General features: G+C 35.6%; 1 protein-coding gene across 1 annotated transcript in view; it reads left to right on the forward strand.

Moving 5' to 3' along the window:
- Positions 1-19,118, forward strand: part of LOC150084459 (cell adhesion molecule Dscam1-like) — a 643,445-nt gene that overhangs the window by 511,648 nt on the left and 112,679 nt on the right. Inside the window, exons 17-18 of the mRNA XM_090376243.1 lie at positions 8,409-8,649; positions 15,693-15,791. Coding sequence (XP_090232369.1) covers positions 8,409-8,649; positions 15,693-15,791 — 340 coding nt within the window. The remainder of the gene's footprint in view (positions 1-8,408; positions 8,650-15,692; positions 15,792-19,118) is intronic.

Here is a 19,118-nt window from a genome sequence, read left to right on the forward strand (position 1 = left end):
CTTCTTGCCGCGAGGAGGCTCCCAGAATATAATACTCTGACTGGGCAAACCCCCGCTATCTGAGGTGAAGACGACGGCAGGGGGCATCCCTATAAATCCATAAGAATGGAAGGACAGAAAGTGAGAGGATTGTAAGAAGAAAGGATTAAGGATCGAAGGAGAAGGCCAGACCTCTACTCCTTCACCCGGGTAGAGGTAATAGTCGAGCTTTGCAGCAGAGGCCTGGGGGTGGATAGATTATTTTACCCGATTTCAGCCTTGTTTAGCTTCAGAAGCAGTGTTTGCCTTTTCTACTAGCGAAATGGATGTCCCGGACGAAGTTTCTTTTACACATCCGTAGTTCGACGTGTCCCATCTAATTTTCCGTTCAGGCATCAAGACATGAATGGACGATGTGGCTCATGTCGTTGATACGAAATTGTTCTTGTTTGTGATTGGCGGTGGTGGAGACTTCAAGAAAAGTGGTCTTCACAACCTTCTTGATAGTATTTTGGGTGATGAGCGGGGTTTTGTAAGATGTAAAATCTTACAAATATAATATTTTGTGGAGGAGTGAGATTTATTTAAAGTAAAACTTATAATATGGCAATATGGGGGAGCGAACCTTACAAGCCAAGGGATTAAATTAGACAACGTCTATACAAGGGGAGTGATAAGTGAAAAGCTATTAGCAAGCTAAGGACACTCCGACTCACAGCTCACACAGGCAAACCAAAACAATAGAAACGAGTAGCAACTGCTATTAGTAAAAGGTGTCAACTCTGGTAAATAATAGCGCGGTGGACCATGTGCTGTCAGGACATTTCTTTAATCGGTTACACCTGGACAGTAAAAACGGAACAACGCTGGGAATTAGATGGAAGTCTGGCTCTGGCTGTCGGTGATGGCAAGTTTTTAGATCGTGGGAAATTAGTCTGCTACAGTGTAACTATTAGCGGCTGACTTCAAAGGTACTGACAGCATGAGAAAGTTTGCAAAGTTCTTAAAATAAGAAGTTAGATCGGGCAATAAGGAAACAGCGTGAGAAAGATTAAAATTAGCGAATAAGAAGAGAGAGAAAGTTGATAAAAGGAGTCAGATTGGTTAAACAGAAAACTAGGGCAGATTTGACATATGTAGGCGGTACAGAAAAGGAGATGAACAAAAAGTGAGTGAACACGGAGAGAAAAGAGACACAGAGTTGAGTTTTTTGAGTGTGTTAGAAAATGTGAGCAGTCAGATCCCCGAGTTGAGCTATGTGGGTGTTTAGGAAATTGAGTTAGTGGGATTCTAAGTTGAGTTTTTGTTGGTGCTAGGGAAAATGAAATAGTCAGCGGACACAGCAGTCGAGATAAGTAAAATGAGTTAGTAACATGGACAGTTGAGGGTTCTGTTGTGGTAGGAAATATGTGTCAGTTAACAGTGGAGTGTTTGGTCCTGGTGGGAAAAGAGAAGGGTAACGCCCTGAGAAGTTTTATTCTTGAAAGAGTTCTTAATAGGTGGAGCAGAAAATCGAGGGGAGCACCCTATGAGTTTTTCCTTGTGATGAGTTTTAATAAAGTGGAGTGGAGAAGGAGATAGGTGAGATGCCCTATGAGTTTTCTTTGTGATAGGTTTTAATAAGGTGGAGAAAGAACGCCAGTCCCAGTGCAGCAAAGAGTTCCTAAAAATCATCTGTAGCTAATTCAGGTGTAGCTGATGAAAGAGATCCCTAGAAGGTACCCTGAGAGCCAGGAAAGCTTGGAACCTCCCCGGAAAGGAAAGAAAAAAGATAGAAGTAGGTGAGATATTATTAAGTACTGTAAGTTAACAAGGACTGTTAGTGAAACAGTATAGTGATTAATTAATGAAAAACAGTGATAGCACTAGAAGTAAATTGATTGATAAGTTATCCCTTAAGTAAATTATATATATACTAACAGAGTTTAATTAATTCAAAAAGGTTATTGTAAAATGCAAGAGAAACGAAAGATAAGTAATAGATTAAATTGTTGTTCAAATGATTATAATATGTTAGAAGGATAATAAAGTTTATAGTGAGAATCTTGAATGTTTTAAGGATAGATAATTGAATATAGTGTTTGTATTAAAGAAAAATTGTTGGTCCAACTGAAAGACTAATAACAAATAGACTTTAGGAAAGTTAAGATTAGTCTTCAGTGTATTGTAACAGAATGGCGAGAACACAGAGTATAATGATGAAAAGCATATTGATTGTTAATATAAGAATAATATATGCAAAGTATCCTTGAATTAACCTTGTATACATATTACATGTTTTTTATTCAATTGTATATTATGTTGTATATATATATATATATGTGTGTAAATAAACTTTGTTGTTTATTAAATTGTGAGTTTGTTATTCCTGAACACTCAGCCTTTCCGAAGGGAATTATAAATAATAGAGAAGTTCCCTTGAATCTGGAATTCTCCTAGGAAGTAAAGTCAGATGCGTAAGTGGGGGAAATAAGAATAAAGTGGACAAACACATAATAGGGAACAAAACGAAATAAGAACAATAAAACAATAACTATAAATATATAATCATCATTGTTTTCCACTCCCCACAGTTTGTCATGATGACTTGTAAGATAGGTCACGTACAGATACGCTGTCAGGTAGGGGAACAAGTCTTTAAGACTGTCCGCCGGATGCTTATAGATGGCAACCTTGCCAACTGTGCACCTACGCGGTTAAATTATTAATTAAAATATAATATGCATTAGCTATGCTCGTCTTTTTATTCGCAAAACTGTTTTTTTGCCACTGTGATCCTGTAAATGCATCTTTCCAGCATGCTTCCACTGCATGTCAGCGTAGCGTATATCATTGTATTTGTAAACTGGACTTCAAGAGCGTCCAATGTTTTTCTGAGGAACCAAAACAGATAAAACATTAAAGGTCGTCACTGGAAGAAAAATTCTTTACCACCAATTATGTATTTCTCAAAAGAGAATTTATTATTATTTTTTGTTGATACAGGTTTATATTTTTAGTTTCATTATTTTTTACTTACAATTATGTACTCAACACTAATAACATTCATACTACATGGTGTACAACATTGTTAAATATTTAGGAAGATACAAAACAAATTATTACAGAACGTTGAATATTACTAAAATCAGTGTGAAACTATCTTTTGTTACTATATAATTTTAAATTCGGAGGGGCGAAATTACCTGAGGCTTCTTTCAATTTCCTTCAACATAGCGAGCAAAAAAGCCTATTTTAAGATAGCTGATGGAAATAAAAAAAAAAAAAAAAACACCCTTAAGATAACACAAAGCCTCTTTTCTTACGATGATTATTACATTTGATTTGTATCCCACTGTAAACACATGAATAGGTGATAATTAATTTTAAAATGGGGATGAACTAAAATACTGTGCGACCCATTTCACGCATAATTTGTTTATTGTATTAGGTGGTTCCCGAGAACCTTTGGAAACTCAGAATTTGTTTCGAATAAGGGTATAAACAGAAAAAAAGGACCAGGTCCTCCACAACTTTCAGGAAAAATACATGTTGATTTCATCAAAATATTTTCGAATACTGTGGTACGACTACATTATGTCAGAAGAGTTTACAACTCATCTTCTTGACAAAAATATGATTAACGTAATTATTCCGGCTGACCGAGTTGCCAAAAACTTGTTAATTGATTTTTCTGAAAAACAAAGTTCTATATAATTATTTCATCTCCGTTATTGGAAAAAGAAAAGGTAGACAAATAATAAATTATATTAAACCAAACTAGATCTCAAACATTAGAATTCAAGCTTTTAAGGAAGAAAGCACAGCCTTCTCATGAGGAGGCCGGCAATTTCAGGCTACGTATTGAACATTCATACCTGATAAACTCGACCCTTCTGTGCTCAACTGATAATAAAGCATATTTTCACGAAGTATGACATAATGAAACTGCTCAACAAACAGCTTTTCAGTCGTATGTACTACTGCAATATTCTCTAACCACAAGACGTTTCTAGAAGAAAAATGGTTTGCCTCCAACTCATTAACCTTTGTCACTGTTAGAATACCTCTGAGTCCTTAGTGTAAAAATTCGCATTGTCTTGCCCTCTTTCTGAAACTTTCTCTGAGAAAAATGGATTTATTAAGATCACTTTCCATATACACCACTTTGTTTGTGAGCAAGTTTATATAAACCTGGAGGAGTAACCCGTTCAAAGCACGCATTTCGAATCCTATAGGTTTAACCTTTGCAGCTTATAGGATGCAAAGATTAAATTCAAGGGATAAATATGTGGATAATCGCTGTATCTTCGCACTTCTGTAAGACTAGTGCTGAAAGAGTTGTTGGTTTTTGGTACGCAGGATGGATTAATTTAACAGGATTAATTTCCCAAATTAATCCTGTTTGTCGATTAGCTGATCAACAGGGTGCTTATCAGTGCGCATATCTTTCCATTTTATTACTATAGGTATGGGTCGTGATCAGTATATATTTTACTGACGCAAAAAGAAAAAGAAAATACTTACGAAAATACTTAAGAAAATACTTGATAGCATTAGAAAGCTGCTGTAGCTTGTGTGCATAAAATGTTCTATTATCCTAAAATGGTGATTAATTACACGAAGTAGCATGACTTACTGCGACCTTTCTGACTAATAAAGAAATTCTGAGAACATATCCACGTGTTTCTCCTGGACTCTCTCCACCCACCATCGTATCTCAATGTTCTTTCAGTTTAATTATTCATTATTTATCCCTCGCAGATCATTAGCCTAATTGCCTACTCCTAAATAACCCCGAAACGGGACATAAGTAGTTAATTTGTTCGACGGGCGTGTCCAGAGAAGCCCTAAATATACAATAAAATTATATCAACGGATATGTGTCGTCATTCTTTGAGATGATTCCTCTTCTGTAATGTCTTTTACATAGCTCGGCAGAAAAAGTGATGTTCGTGCTACAGCAATGAAGCGAGTGAGAATGAATAACTATTCTATGTATTATTTCTACTAATGCAAGAGGGAAAAGCGAGATATTGATATTTCCGTACCATTAAATATGCACGTTGATATTCATTCCTGTGGTACACAGGAATGAATATCAACGTGCATATTTAAAATGAAATCTTAGGTGCAATGAAATTAGCGAAGGAAGAAGGCTAAATATGTGGATCAACGAAAATCATCTAAGTGGTTTTGAATTTCTTTCATGTGCTTCTCTAACCTAGAAAAATGGGAAGGTGAAAGCCCTCGCTGAAATTCAAAGTGATCTTTGAAATACCAGGAATAAAACCTTGCTTTGTTGAACTACGCCTGGTGTTACTGATTAGATCATTAAAAGTGTGACTGCACTCTGTATAAACTGATCTGGATCGCGGCTAGCGAACGAACTGTTGTGGAAATCATGCAGATTTCATCAGTTTCCATGTAATTCAACTTTCGGACAACACTTATTTGTGGCAAATGAATTTGGAACTCAAAATGTAATCCAAATAACAAAGTGGAGAGAAGCGCGTTGCACAGAAATCTTGTTTTGTTTTATGAGTTGTCGTGGCATGGTAACTGAGTGGATGAGCCACAATACCAAACAGGTAAAGTCTATTTGGTTATAAGAACTCTGGTTTGAATGAAAAGTCATTGCAATGTATGAAAGCAAGTTTAAAGAAAAGTTACACACAGTTCCCCTCAGCGAATAGAGCTATCTTTCTTTGGGTTGAAACGTTCAGACGATTTGACTCCAGACCATAACATAGGGAGTTCTGGATGTTCACATATGATATCGAAAAAATGCTGTATGTAGATTCTAATAGAGTAATGTTTCGCCGCAAAAAGCGAGATTCACGATATTACTAAACATTTCTAAGCAAAAATATATAATGGAGGGGTCTTTCTCTTTCTTTCACTGTGATTAATAACTGCTTCTATTTAATACCAAAAAATGTTACGTAATAGATTCAAGCGTCGGTTTGAATTAACTAGAATAAATTAGCAAGTACTTTTTAAAAGCCCTCTTGCTCTTCCATTTCCGCTCTGCTCTGAAGAAGGCTGTCAAGGCCTTTTTTTTTCTGTGCATATGATATGGAAGGCTGTAATACGTTGTTTTGCCAGCAGAAATCCACGTGGAAGAATGTGCGCTGCTTCCTTGATGGGGCCGATATCTCAACGTCGCTGGTACTCTGGATCTCCGAAATTTATTTCAGAAGACTGTTTTACTTGAATGAATCGTATACTATAAATTTAGTTTTTTATTGGTAGTTGTTGGCGCATCGGCTTCTGTGGCCATAATGCACCTCCCAAGGTTTTTGCAGTACTTTGATCCAAGCCCGAGGCAGGATTCGAACCCGCGACCTTTGGGTTGCCAGGCAGGCACTTTACCCACCTGGCTAGCCCGGTCGGCTAGTTTTTTTATTGGAGTTCAAAGAGAAACGTTATTATTAGAAGCATAGACAGATATGGTGATTTTTATAAAAATACAACTCGGATTAATATTGCTGTCTGCAGTACGAAACTGTGGCCAGATCTATACCGAATAAGAATCCTTTTAAAAGGAATTCTTTCTTTTAAATTCGAGTAATGTTGTGTGCATTCTTTTTCGTGTTATCAACAATCGGGATTACTTTGTATAAGCATCACCAAAGTAAATTTTTCTGAGATTATGAAAAGTCTATTCCACTGATGCTACTCAATACCTTAGAAATTGCCAAACACGAAACCTTTGTAGGCTGAAAAAGATAAGTGGAAAATTTGATCAAAGGAACTTGTTTTTCTTTACTGTGTTCAAGATTCGTCTGGAACTCGTTTGTTGTTCGTCATCGGGGAAAAAGCTCGTCTGATGGCTTCCGTAAGTCAGAATAAACATCACAGGATACGATTGATTGCTTTCGGCTTCTCTTTGTGTTCTTTATCAAGACGGCGAGATCATTAGAGTTCGAAACACTGAAAAAGATAGGAACTGCATCTAACGTCTCATGACTACTTTACATTCGCCTGCTTATGGACTTTCGTCAGTTTTCCTTAAGAGCTCCTCTTTGGTTAATTTACACACATGTTTACAAGTGCGGTCTCCATGCATACAAACAGTAGCTACTAGAGTTGTCTTATGCGTTTCCTTATGGGAGTAGCTTGTAGATCGTTTTGTTTGAAAAGATAAGTTAATGCGCGAGAAAATACGAAATGAGAAAAGTACCTCGTCTTTCGGTTAAAGTAAACATTACACGAAATTTTTATTTTATTTTTAAGAATTGATTTGTTTCTAGTGTAACCAAACAATAGATTAAGTACGATTTGTCTGACAACAACATAACGTATTAGAAATGACAAAATACAATTTTAAGAAGGGCTCGAGGCAGAGAGAGAATAAAGGGGGACTTTCATTGCATTGCATGATCAAGGCAGCTATCTAATTTTGACCAGTAGAGTATTGAAAGAGAGCAGACTGTGTAATCGAAGTTTGAATCGAGTAATTGTCCATTGAAATTAAGGAGTGCATAAAATCTTACCGTGGAATCCTTTTGAACATAATTGGACCGTTGCTTTTCACTGAATTTGATCATTTTAAGAAGAATGCTGCGGAAAAGTAAAGGTTACATTTTAATTTCTGGAATGAACTCTTTATTTATAACACTGAATATCCAATGAATTCAGGCCTACGGCTATACATTGTGACAACGATATTTAGCTGCAGGCCTGAGCACGTGTGTTTTGTACAATTCTAAATATGGTAGAACCCTAATTCTTTCAACACCCTCGATTTTTCAAACTCTGTTGTTGAAATTGCTCATATCTGTATTGGTAATTTTTGTGTCTAAGAGAGTGCATTCACGGTCCGATCTGCATGTTGTGAAAATCCAGAATAACTCACGGGAAAATCGCCCTCTCTCTTGAGATCGGATAACTTAAACTTCGATTGAAGAAGTCTTTAGAAATTATTCCCGTAATTGACAGAAATTGAATCCTGAAGTGGTTAACAGAAACCTCTCAATCACAACTTAGTATGTAATTGTTTATAGTTCACATTTCGCATAGAATTTATTGCATTATAGCTACATAAATATAGGGAATTCTGTGTGGGGGGGATTATGCGGGATTACAGAATGGCACTTTCTTAGTCAGTCCATAATGCCTTCGCCATACCAAGACTTTCTCAGAAATCGCGATAGATCAACACCAAGCTATTGGACTGATTATAGCTTTTTGATTCCAGACAGAACCATTCAGGAAAAAAAATGAGGGGTCGTTTGGGTAACACCAGTAAAAATATTTGGTCACTACTGATTCCTTATAGCACTTCTAGTTAACACCCCTGGGATATTGAGAATGGTTTGTGAAAAGAAGAGTCCGTTACTGTGATAGCTATACAATTTTATAAATTACTTATGTTTTAATTATAACCATTACTAATGAGTCATTGCCTCAGTAAAAATTTAAATACCCTATTTTCCTTTCTTTAGGCTCCAAAGAAAGAACTCCTTTATGGAACAATCAAAGGGTATTATGTCGGCTATAAAGTTCTTGGGTCTTCAGATACCTACGTTTACAAAACGTTGGAAGTAAAAGCTGAAAGCTTCGTAGAAGAGAGTCATCTAACCAACCTTCGTAGGTTCACTAAATACAGCATCATTGTGCAGGCCTTTAATGGAAAAGGAGCAGGACCGCCTTCAGACGATATAGTGGTGCAGACATTGGAGAATGGTAGAGTGTGTGGAGAATGTAGAACATTTTATTTTAATCTTGGCTGATGTTGAAATACTGTTTTTTGCAATATATTCTATAGAGATTTCCTTGTGAATTAAATCCTTATTATATCATTATAATAATTGATGAAGCATTGATTTAAATTTTATAAACAATTAAATTGCGTATTATTATATTGTACATCATGCCTCACAAGAGAAAGCACCTGAGATGCTCCAGTTAAGGTTTACTATTTACTGTCACGTTAAAGGATCATTTAACAAATAGGATACAAAAAAAATGAAAAATCTTAAATTACAAGACTGCAAAGGGAAAAATTGTTTTTCTTTTTGAATTTCTATAAAAATTTGATTTTTATTCTTGTCTATAAATTTAGTTCTAAAGCAATGCAGTGATAATAGGCATTTGTCCACAAGCCGACAGGCGTAGAAGAATACAAAAATAAAAAAATATAACTTATGCTTGATCCTGATACATTTTTGAGACTTTGGATTGCACTTTAATCGTATTAAAAATTTTAGCAACCAAGTAAATCTGAAAACAATTATAATTTTCCCGTAATGGTGAGTTTTGAACTTTGACCATTTTATTTCAAAGCTAAAACAAGATATGAATATTTAAAAACTGAGGATCCACTTTGTTAGGTACACCTACAATTTAAATGAAACGAACCACTCTTTCAGTGACAGAATCATGTGTTCGTTTCGTGCAGTAAAAGCAGCTAAAAGTTCTACAATTAAAAATGAGACAAATTTCCATTAGCGTATATATGTCTCACAAGATTCCAGAAAATGGCTAAAGTTATGTTCAAATTTATATCATAAACTATAGTTGTGTAAACTGAACTTCAAACAGTACAAAACATATGTACCAACACCGACATGAATAGTATTTGTATTTTCTTTTGCATGAATGATGTAAATTACTCAATTGTGAGTAACCAGTGTGGTAGATTACATACTAGCAGTGCCCAAGTGTCTGTTACTTGAATCTCAGATTCTACTGCCTCATTGTTTCCAGTACGCATATATTAAGAGGATATTAGGAAAAAGACAAATGCCGTTATTTATCCTAAGTTAACTGGCATGATTTTAATTTATTGTGAGTTTCAAGGAATTATGTAGCTGCTGTTTGCAGATTTTAAATTTTCCGAAAATTTTCCAACTCGACGAGTTGCAGCCAATCTAAAAAAAAAATAAACACTGGTAAAAGGAGATTTCGACGAAATGCAAATAAAAGGTAATGGTAAACTGCAGCCATTAACAATACACTGCCGGATGGAAGCCTCCTCAACAATTCATGTTGAGTGAAATGGACCATAATCTGCCACGCTTGTCCAGTGCGAGTTAGCAAATCGACAGCATTTACCAGTCAGGGGCTTCAACCTCGGTCTACTCAAAGAGCGTGTGCTGTTACACTTCCGCTCCTGACCACTCAGTTAGGGAAGACTATGCAAATATTTTAGGACAAATACTTCTGCTGTATAAGGATCTCTTACTACAAGTACCAGGAGGTTGTCGGATCTCATAAATGTTTCATCTGCAAGCGTATGGAGATTATTACATGAATAGCAACTGTATCAATTTACAGTGAAAGAACTGTTGCCACAAAATACGAATAAACATTTTACTATGTTTGCGTGATCCTCAGTTTTTCAGTAACGAGGAACTTTCTTGTTTTACGAGAAATGAATTCTCAATTCTCGAAACACTCACACGTGTACCGAATAAAACGCACTTACGACCGTCAGTACTCATTATCAATATACCTTTTTCTTCAATGTTTGGTATGATGGCCTTGGGGACAACTTAATTTGTCTTTATGTTTTACCATCAAGTCTTTCAATAGCAGCATACCTTTATTGCGGAACAATTTGTGGGAACTGTTAGACAATATATATTCCTGAAAATCTGTAGAGGATGTAGTTTATGCATAACGGTACACACGCCCATTTTCCCCCTGTTATTTCTGTCTTTTTATATGTGGAGCATAATAACCGATTGGTACGAACGGCCTCTGTACAATGGCCACCATGATCACGAGATCTCACACGCTTAGATTTTGTTGTGTAGGGTAAAATGGAATCTGTAGTTTATTCTAACCGTCTGATCACGAAGAAATGAGAAATTGCATTTTGGAAACCTCCAAAACTAAGAATAGATCTGAAAAGATAAGGCATGCCAGGGAATCGTGAATCGTCACGCTCTGTGCCGCATTAAACAAAATGAATAGTACTTGGAGCTTTAGTCACTTTAACGTATGCTTTCGATATTTTCCTTTTCAGGTTTATTTAAATTTATTTTCCTGTTTTTTTTAATTGATGGTTGATATTTAGTGTCTCGGAAAGAATAATATGTTAATGTTTCTAGCAACATTTTTCTTATTAGCTGTAGAATATTCTCTTACATTCATTCTATGAAATTTTGAAATACTCTACACTGTTGTCATTTAGATACGTTACTGAAAAAATTCAAGAAAATTAGCTAATTATTCGTATTTAATCAATCAGATTATATACGTATACATCCGTCTCAGAAACAAATATGTCGATCAAATTCAAAATCATGTAAAACTGGTTAGTGTAAAAGAAACAAAACTCCTAAGTTTAGTTAACTGAATTATCATAGAAATTTTTAATCTTCTTCCATGTCTATTCACAAAGTATAAATGGACGATCATGTGGTTTAATAACAAAACAAATGAAGTATTCCTGCCTTATTATACTGAGTGAAATACCTAGGTCTGAATGTATGGCAGTTTATCAGTCAATAAGATTAGAACTGCAGTAGAATGCCTAATCCAAAATGAAACTGCTGAACTTCAACTGCTGTTCAAGGAGTATGGACATTTTCAAAATAAATTCATTTTATATTGAAAATGTCCATACTCTTTGAACTTAACTTTTGCCATAGATGAAGAGAATCCGTATTTTTAGGAAAAAAATTTCATGCACATTTGTGTTAAAAGAATCAGTTATTTCGATATGCAACACTACATAGGAATTAAGTCTATTTTTGCAAGTACTGGAGTCTGTTTGTAATAACAGGAAGTTGTTATACTTACGTTGAACTGCAGTTTCTTGAATTTCCTCACTAAATATAAGCACGTTCTGACCACTTCGTCGAACCCATGTTCATTCCAATGATATATTGGTGTCTGCATTGATAAATTTCGGACAAATCTGAGCGTTTCAAATAATTTCATATTCGTCACCACTATTCACTATAACATGAAAAGCCCACAAGAGACGATAAACAAGTTGGAGACAACATTCCCATCCAAAATGTGTAAATATATTTAACTTCCATATTATTAATCAGGAAGACTTAGTTGAAAGAGCTCCAAATATTTCTCTTAAACTTCTCCAATTGCTCCAAGAGTAAATTCAAGATAATCAGTCTCTCTCTCTCTCTCTCTCTCTCTCTGTGTGTCTGTTTGTTTGGGCGCCTCCGTAGCCAGGTGGGAAGGAGCAGCAGCAGTGCGTAGCACATGCTTCTTGATTAGACCGGGGTTCGAGCCCGTCGCCACCAAATACGGAGCATGCGGAAAGGTCAGGGAATGACCACCGTACCGAAGCAATATGGCCTTAGTTGCTAATGCTCCTAAAAACCAAATAACAAAATAACTGTTTGTTTGTGTGTGTGTGTGTGCGTATGTGTTGCCTCTGATCCCTGTTAGACAGTTGTTAAATGTTCTCTTCACGCCTTGTCTACTGGATTTCCATGGGGTCATTCTTCTGAGTTGGGATCTGTAATTCCTTCTCATATCAGAGTTCAGCGATTTTAAGTAACTCGCGAAGTTTAATTTAAACCTATATACATTGTTTTATTTGCTTCATATCTTTTCACTTTTGGTAAAAAAGATAATCTACGTGGTAAAAAAAGCAACGTGTGTACCCTGTACGCACGAAAGATGTTTTATTTAATGTGAACATCCTTAGGAAAGGTACATTTCAGATTGTACGTTACCTAAGGTTACATTTTCGATGAAATGTGGAAACATCTCACTCAAAAATGTAATTCTTAAATTAGCGCTTTTTATTTTGTCCACTTTGCACTTTTATAGTTATGGTTTTCTTCTGTTTTTAATATAAAATTTCTAAAACATAGTCTAGTTGGTATAAATGTAATAGATTTAGAGAAATTTGCTCTGTATGATAAATCGCTGTACGCAATTGAAATACCAACATAATATCATTGCAGTGTCATAACTATAGAGAACGGGGGCCGATTTTTACATATTGCGCAAGTGCAATGCTTATTTATTTTTTATGAGCTTGCATTAAACAAAATGGTACAATTTATTTTTTTAAAACTTGCTTGGAATTTGTATCTTAGAAACAAAATGAAAACAAAACCTTGCTTTACTTTGTTTGGCCAAATGTTTTCTTCTCTTTGATTGCTGAATCATGAATAAGGGAAACATACCTAGTCTTTTCTTTTGGAGCAAGTATGAGAAGAAACATTGAAATTACAACAACAAAACATAATTTTGTAAGGTTTGTTAAAAAGATGTCAACTGTGGTAAAAAAAATTCCAGTTAAATCAACATTCAAGCGCTGTTGCTCAATGCTGCAAACAAGAATAAATGGAGTGTCTCAATTTGTTGATTCCATAGCATTTTGTTCTCTCCATGAGAAAGAGAGCGTGAATCAATCAATTCCTGATGAATAAATCCTACGCGAAGTTATGCAAGTTTCATTTGTAATTAAAGAGTGCAATATGCATACTGCTACACTTGATGGTAAGTGATGCCACTCAGTACAAGGTGAAAATCGCTTCTCGGCCTTTTGGCTATGATCAAAGTGTAGTACAAGGTGAAAGTAGAAACAGACTGGAAATAGCCGACCGGGCTAGCCGAGTGGGTAAAGTACCTGCCCGGCAACCCAAAGGTCGCGGGTTCGATTCTCGCCTCGGGCTTGGATCAAAGTACTGCAAAAACCTTGGGAGGTGCAATATGGCCACAGCAGCCGATGCGCCAACAACTACCAAATCAAAAAAAAAAAAAAAAAAAGACTGGAAATCTATGAACTCAAATCACATTAATTATTTGCGCAATTCCTTAAACGAATAAAAATAAATGGATACAAAGTTAGAGGATAATGCAAAAGCATTTCCTTTGTTTGTGATACAAGTGGGTTCGAACATGCGCCGTGAATAACCTTATATTGGCGCACCGACCACTCCTGTCCGAAGCAGATATCTATGTAATCTAATGTGAATAACTGTATGCAGTCTTTCGATAAACAGGATTCCGAGATCTATTCCGAGAACAATATAAAAACTTTATTTTCCTGATATTATACTACCACCTTCATTAATTCTGCTCATATTTGGCTTGAAGCTTCATTGCTCTTATTTTTAACCTTTATTTATTTTATTGTTTGATTATTTCTGCTTATTTCATAAATGTACACTTTTAGCTTTACATTTTGATACAAGTGAAATTTCTCGGAAGCAGAAATGGCCCAAAAATCAAACAGTTATTCTCTCATGTTTTACTCTTTAACAATTAGTATCAAAACTTCTTGAAACATGCGGTCCTTTTTCAGTTGATGTGGACATTTGAAAACAACATACATTCTGCAAAGATAAAAATGTAATTTCCAACAATTCTGGTTAAAACTGAGGTGAATATACAAGTATCTGGATGGTACCAGGACAATTCTTCCTTCCTTCCTTCCTTCTGTGTGATCTTTGTTAGTAGAAAATTGGTTACACTCGTTATCCTTCCAGACCTTGTGGAGGACTGAGCTCGTTTCCTACAAAATTAAAAGAATTTTTCAATTTTTTCATGTCATTTGGGGAGAGAGTTTCGCAAGTGTTTCACCCAGCAAAATTTTCCTACCAAGAAATGTGCAAAAATAAACAAACATCATTTATCCCCACTGGTGGTACCATGTTACAATTAATGACCGATCACATCTGTTAATGTCGAAAGACCTTCCTCTGAAAAGAGTAAGTGTTATTGCGATGGAAAATATGAGTTCTTCCTAATTATTTTTTAAATATATTTCATTTTTTTAATAAATTAGGTTATTACTAAGACATTATTTTCCTTTTTAATATGCAGTATATAACTGCTCTTCGGAGCAGAGATGCATGCAAAAATATAAATTTTAAATGCATATAAATTCTCTCTCTGTTGACAATAAATAATGGCTCATATCGTAGAGATTAACATGCAGTTAGTTAAAGAACTATGCATATGGGGTGTTTGGTACTGTTCCTCTTGTAAAATATAATCAGTTTCTTCCACAAAAGTAGGTTCCTTCCACTCGTAGGTAGATCAGTTGGTATAATCACCATCCTCTCCACACCAGGCGGAAAAGCCTTGAGTTCGAATCACGTCAATGACTCGAGGAATTTTTATTAATCTTTATCACAAAGTGGCGGGATTAGTCGGTTTCAGACGAGGTTAATAATCATGGAAATGATTATCATTTAAATGATTAAATGATTATCATTACCTCTTGATAATCATGGAAATTGGTACTAATATGTATGCAACAGGCAGCCTTACGATAAGTAGAAAAGTTCATTCAAATACTGTGAGGCTACACACACTGCAATAATACAGAGGTCATTTCGCAGTTTCTTGGCCTCGGGAGGGAATGCATGATTTCATCTTCGATCGATTTGCGGTTTTTCATCCAGAAAAACAGCAAATCGATCATATAACACACAATTTAAGACATATTATATACAGTGAAATATGGCCCAAGTGGTTGATGCGCTTAAAAAACCACACAGAAATCGACTAGCCAACATTCCACATATTCTGAAATGCAGACTGATCCAATATGGTTTGCAAGTGAAATTGCATTTTATTATCTTTTTTTCTCTGGAATTAACTTGATTCCACGAATCTTGTTACCACACAACCTTGTTTATGTGGGAAAACAATTTCATCTTTATTATCAATTATGTGCTTTTAATCACTATTAATATTTAGAAATTATATTTTATTTAATGCTTAAATTATATTGGTAAACATCTAAGGATAAAATAACAAATGTATATTTAAAAATCTTCAATTAGATCCTCCAAGGTCTCCTCCACTTAAAGTTTATCACACAAATTCTTCAACTGTTCAGTTAATGTGGGATACAATTACTGGGGACGACAATCCTGTCACAGGCAAGTGTACTATTTATTACTATTTCCTAATTTAAATAATTACTTTACTATTTCCGTTTCTTTTATATACACCAAAAAAATAATTTCCCTTTGATATGATTTATTTCTGTGAATCTTGTATAAGATTAATATACTAATTAATATAGTTATCACATGCATATAAAACGGGGGCAAAACTCTTGATAATCATGGAAATTGGTACTAATATGTATGCAACAGGCAGCCTTACGATAAGTAGAAAAGTTCATTCAAATACCGTGAGGCCGCACACACTGCAATAATACAGAGGTCATTTGGAGGAAATGATACATGAAAATAACCAGCTTTCAAGAATTATTAATGTCTAATTTCACATACAGGGTGAAACAAAAATGCTAAACTTTTTGAGAAGGTTCTTTATAAATGAAATTTATCTCATTTTCGTCAAATGTTTAATTTACAATATGCATATAGGCAGACATCATTTCCATAATTCATCATTTCTGAATAAGTGTTATTGAAAGTCTAGCTACTGTGACCAGTACAGTGATTGCGATCAATTTCATTCAACTCTGTGTAAAAAAATTCCCCATTTCAAATTACCTTTAATATGGCCCACTGTGAACGATAGCAGGTATTTTGCCCAAAGATACAGTAGTTTTTTTTTTTTTTTTTTTAAAGTTACGGTAGAATCCTGGCGAGGAACCCCTTGGACTCGATTTTGGGGAATATTGTTCAGCACGTCTCACAGCATCAGCCATCGTCGATATTATTGTAGAACACACGACCAACCACAGATAAACTTACAAGCCATCAAGGTTTCCATCAAGTGTGCTGCTTGGTACGTTCCATCTAGATAAAAGGAACTTCATAGGTTGTCTTCCATACCTTTGCCCAGTTTCTTGGCCTCGTGAGGGAATGCATGATTTCATCTTCGAGGAACTCGGATTCTTAATCCATCAGACCAAGCAAACGATCAGAAAATACATGCCATTTTCATTCATTTCACTTAGATGCCTCATCGCTTTAACTGTTTTGGTTCTATATCTAAATAACAAAATCAACCTACATATTTAGAGAAACACTAATAGAATACTTCATAATTCAAGTTCAGTCAATTTCATCAGAAGCCAGGATTTTGTTATTAAAAAGTTCATGATAACAGTTAAGCCTATTCTTTCAAAAATTCCATGCCCAAATTTTGTGATTCGTCTAGATGAAACTAAATTACAGATTAATTTACTCCCAGTATACCTTCTCTAATTCTCATTCATGTATTGAATTCTAGATGAATTTTCATTTAAATTAAATACAAACCTTTAAGGATGCAGCGAAGTTAATTACCGAAATTCTGATATTACAAGAAGTGCCGAAGGCATTGCTAGCTGTTTATTCTTATTGACTATATCTTGCTTAATTTAACTGCGTGAAATCAATTTCACGAAGATGGGAGAGGAGAACAGCCCGACGTGCGAAACATGTCAATTGTAGAAGAGAAGCCGACGGCTAAGTATAAGGAGTAGCATTTTATAACGATCGTGTTCAGGTGCTTAGTAAGTCTGTCATATTCGAATACAAGGGAGAATTGTCAAATCTCATTATTTAAATGTTTTCTGTTGAAATGTTTTTTTAAAAAAAGTCACTTTTCGCTTATATAATTTTCCAGATCATATTTTAAAGATCATTAAGATTCAAGATACTTTACTTTTATAAAGTAACCATTTCACAATACGTGTTTATGCAAAACACAAGTATACATGCAAATTTCACACTACATGTTAATGCAAATATAAATATGGAAATTTTCTACCTTTAGAATGTAATTATTGTTTTTAACAGTTACTTAACGGAAATAGTTTTCCAATAGAATGCAATTAAAAACAAAGCACTGTATAAGATATAAAATATTTCTGCAGTTCTTACTAACGCTGTTTTTAGCAAACAGAGGAACGCCATATTAATATAAAAATAATAAATGATGGTGATCTAGTATTGTAATTCCAATTAACTTTAAAAATATACTTTCATTTTTAAAAGTTCATTCGGAGATATAACGTTTCTTTGATTTAACCTTCTTATAATACGCTGAACTACCATTAATATTCGGACACGCCACAGAACCTGCTATAAATATGCACACTGGGCTTTGAACAGACAATTGCCAAAGTGGGCATGCAAGATAACACGTTCAACAGAATTGATCATTTCAACAAATGCTAGACGCCGATTAACATGGTGAAAGGAGCAGGAATTCTCGACTGTAAAGGCAGCTTGTTTGTTTGTTATTTGGTTTTTAGGAGCATTAGCAACTAAGGCCATATTGCTCCGGGATATGCGGTGGTCATTCCCTGACCTTTCCGTATCCTCCGTATTTGGTGGTGACGGGCTCGAACCCCGGTATAATCAAGAAGCGTGTGCTACGCACTGCTGCTCCTTCCCACCTGGCTACGGAGGCGCCGTAAAGGCAGCGGAAACAGTCCTATGGGCAGACAAATCGAAGTTCGCACTCTACAAGTCTGATGGTCGTTCCTGAGTGTGGCGAATGCCAGGGGAAATAGTTCCTTCCTGATTGTATTCTCCCAACAATGAAGTTTGGTGGAGGCAGTGTCATGGTTTGGCTTGAACACATTAGTCGGTATCGACAAAACCATGGATGCTGTGCAATAGCAGGAGAGCCTGGACAATTAATCACTTCCAACATTATGGCAATACTTCGGGGAAGGCCCATACTTGTATCAGCAAGACAACGCGCCATGCCAGACTACTCACGTCGAACAGAGTGGTTTGATGACATGGGTGTGGAAAAGTTGGATTGGCCAGCCCAGAGCACTGATCTGAACCCTATCGAGCATCTTTGGGATGTATTGGATCGTCAGGTATGTGCACGTCGAGATCGCCCAAACAAGAAGGCCGAACTGGTGGCCGCGTTGATGCCGAGTGGAGGAATATATCACCTGACACTTATAAAAAGCTGGTTGAGAGTATGCCGCGAAGATTGAAGGCTGTCATAAAAGCAAAAGGTTTCAGAACAAATTATTAAATGATACAATAAAAGCTATTTTATTTTGGGCTGGAGGAAGGCAGCGTATATATGAATGGCTATTATAGAACAGTAACAGTCATCATGTGATTAGTGAATTCCGCTCCCTCACAATTACGAGAAAATCGCAATATAAAAGTTTCTAGCTACAACGAGCTTTCCTACTAACTGGTAAGTAACTTGCACAATATAATTCATATGTGTTGCAGAACTCGGAAAGTAGCGAAAATTTGTGCTTGACATGCTTTGGACTATTGGCTCCATCTCTATCTACAGATATAGATAAGGACTGGAAGGTCAAAAAAATA

The sequence above is a fragment of the Mastigoproctus giganteus genome, chromosome 6 (assembly GCF_048544385.1).
Source record: "Mastigoproctus giganteus isolate SK-2022 chromosome 6, ASM4854438v1, whole genome shotgun sequence".
NCBI classification, from domain to species: Eukaryota; Metazoa; Arthropoda; class Arachnida; order Uropygi; family Thelyphonidae; genus Mastigoproctus; species Mastigoproctus giganteus.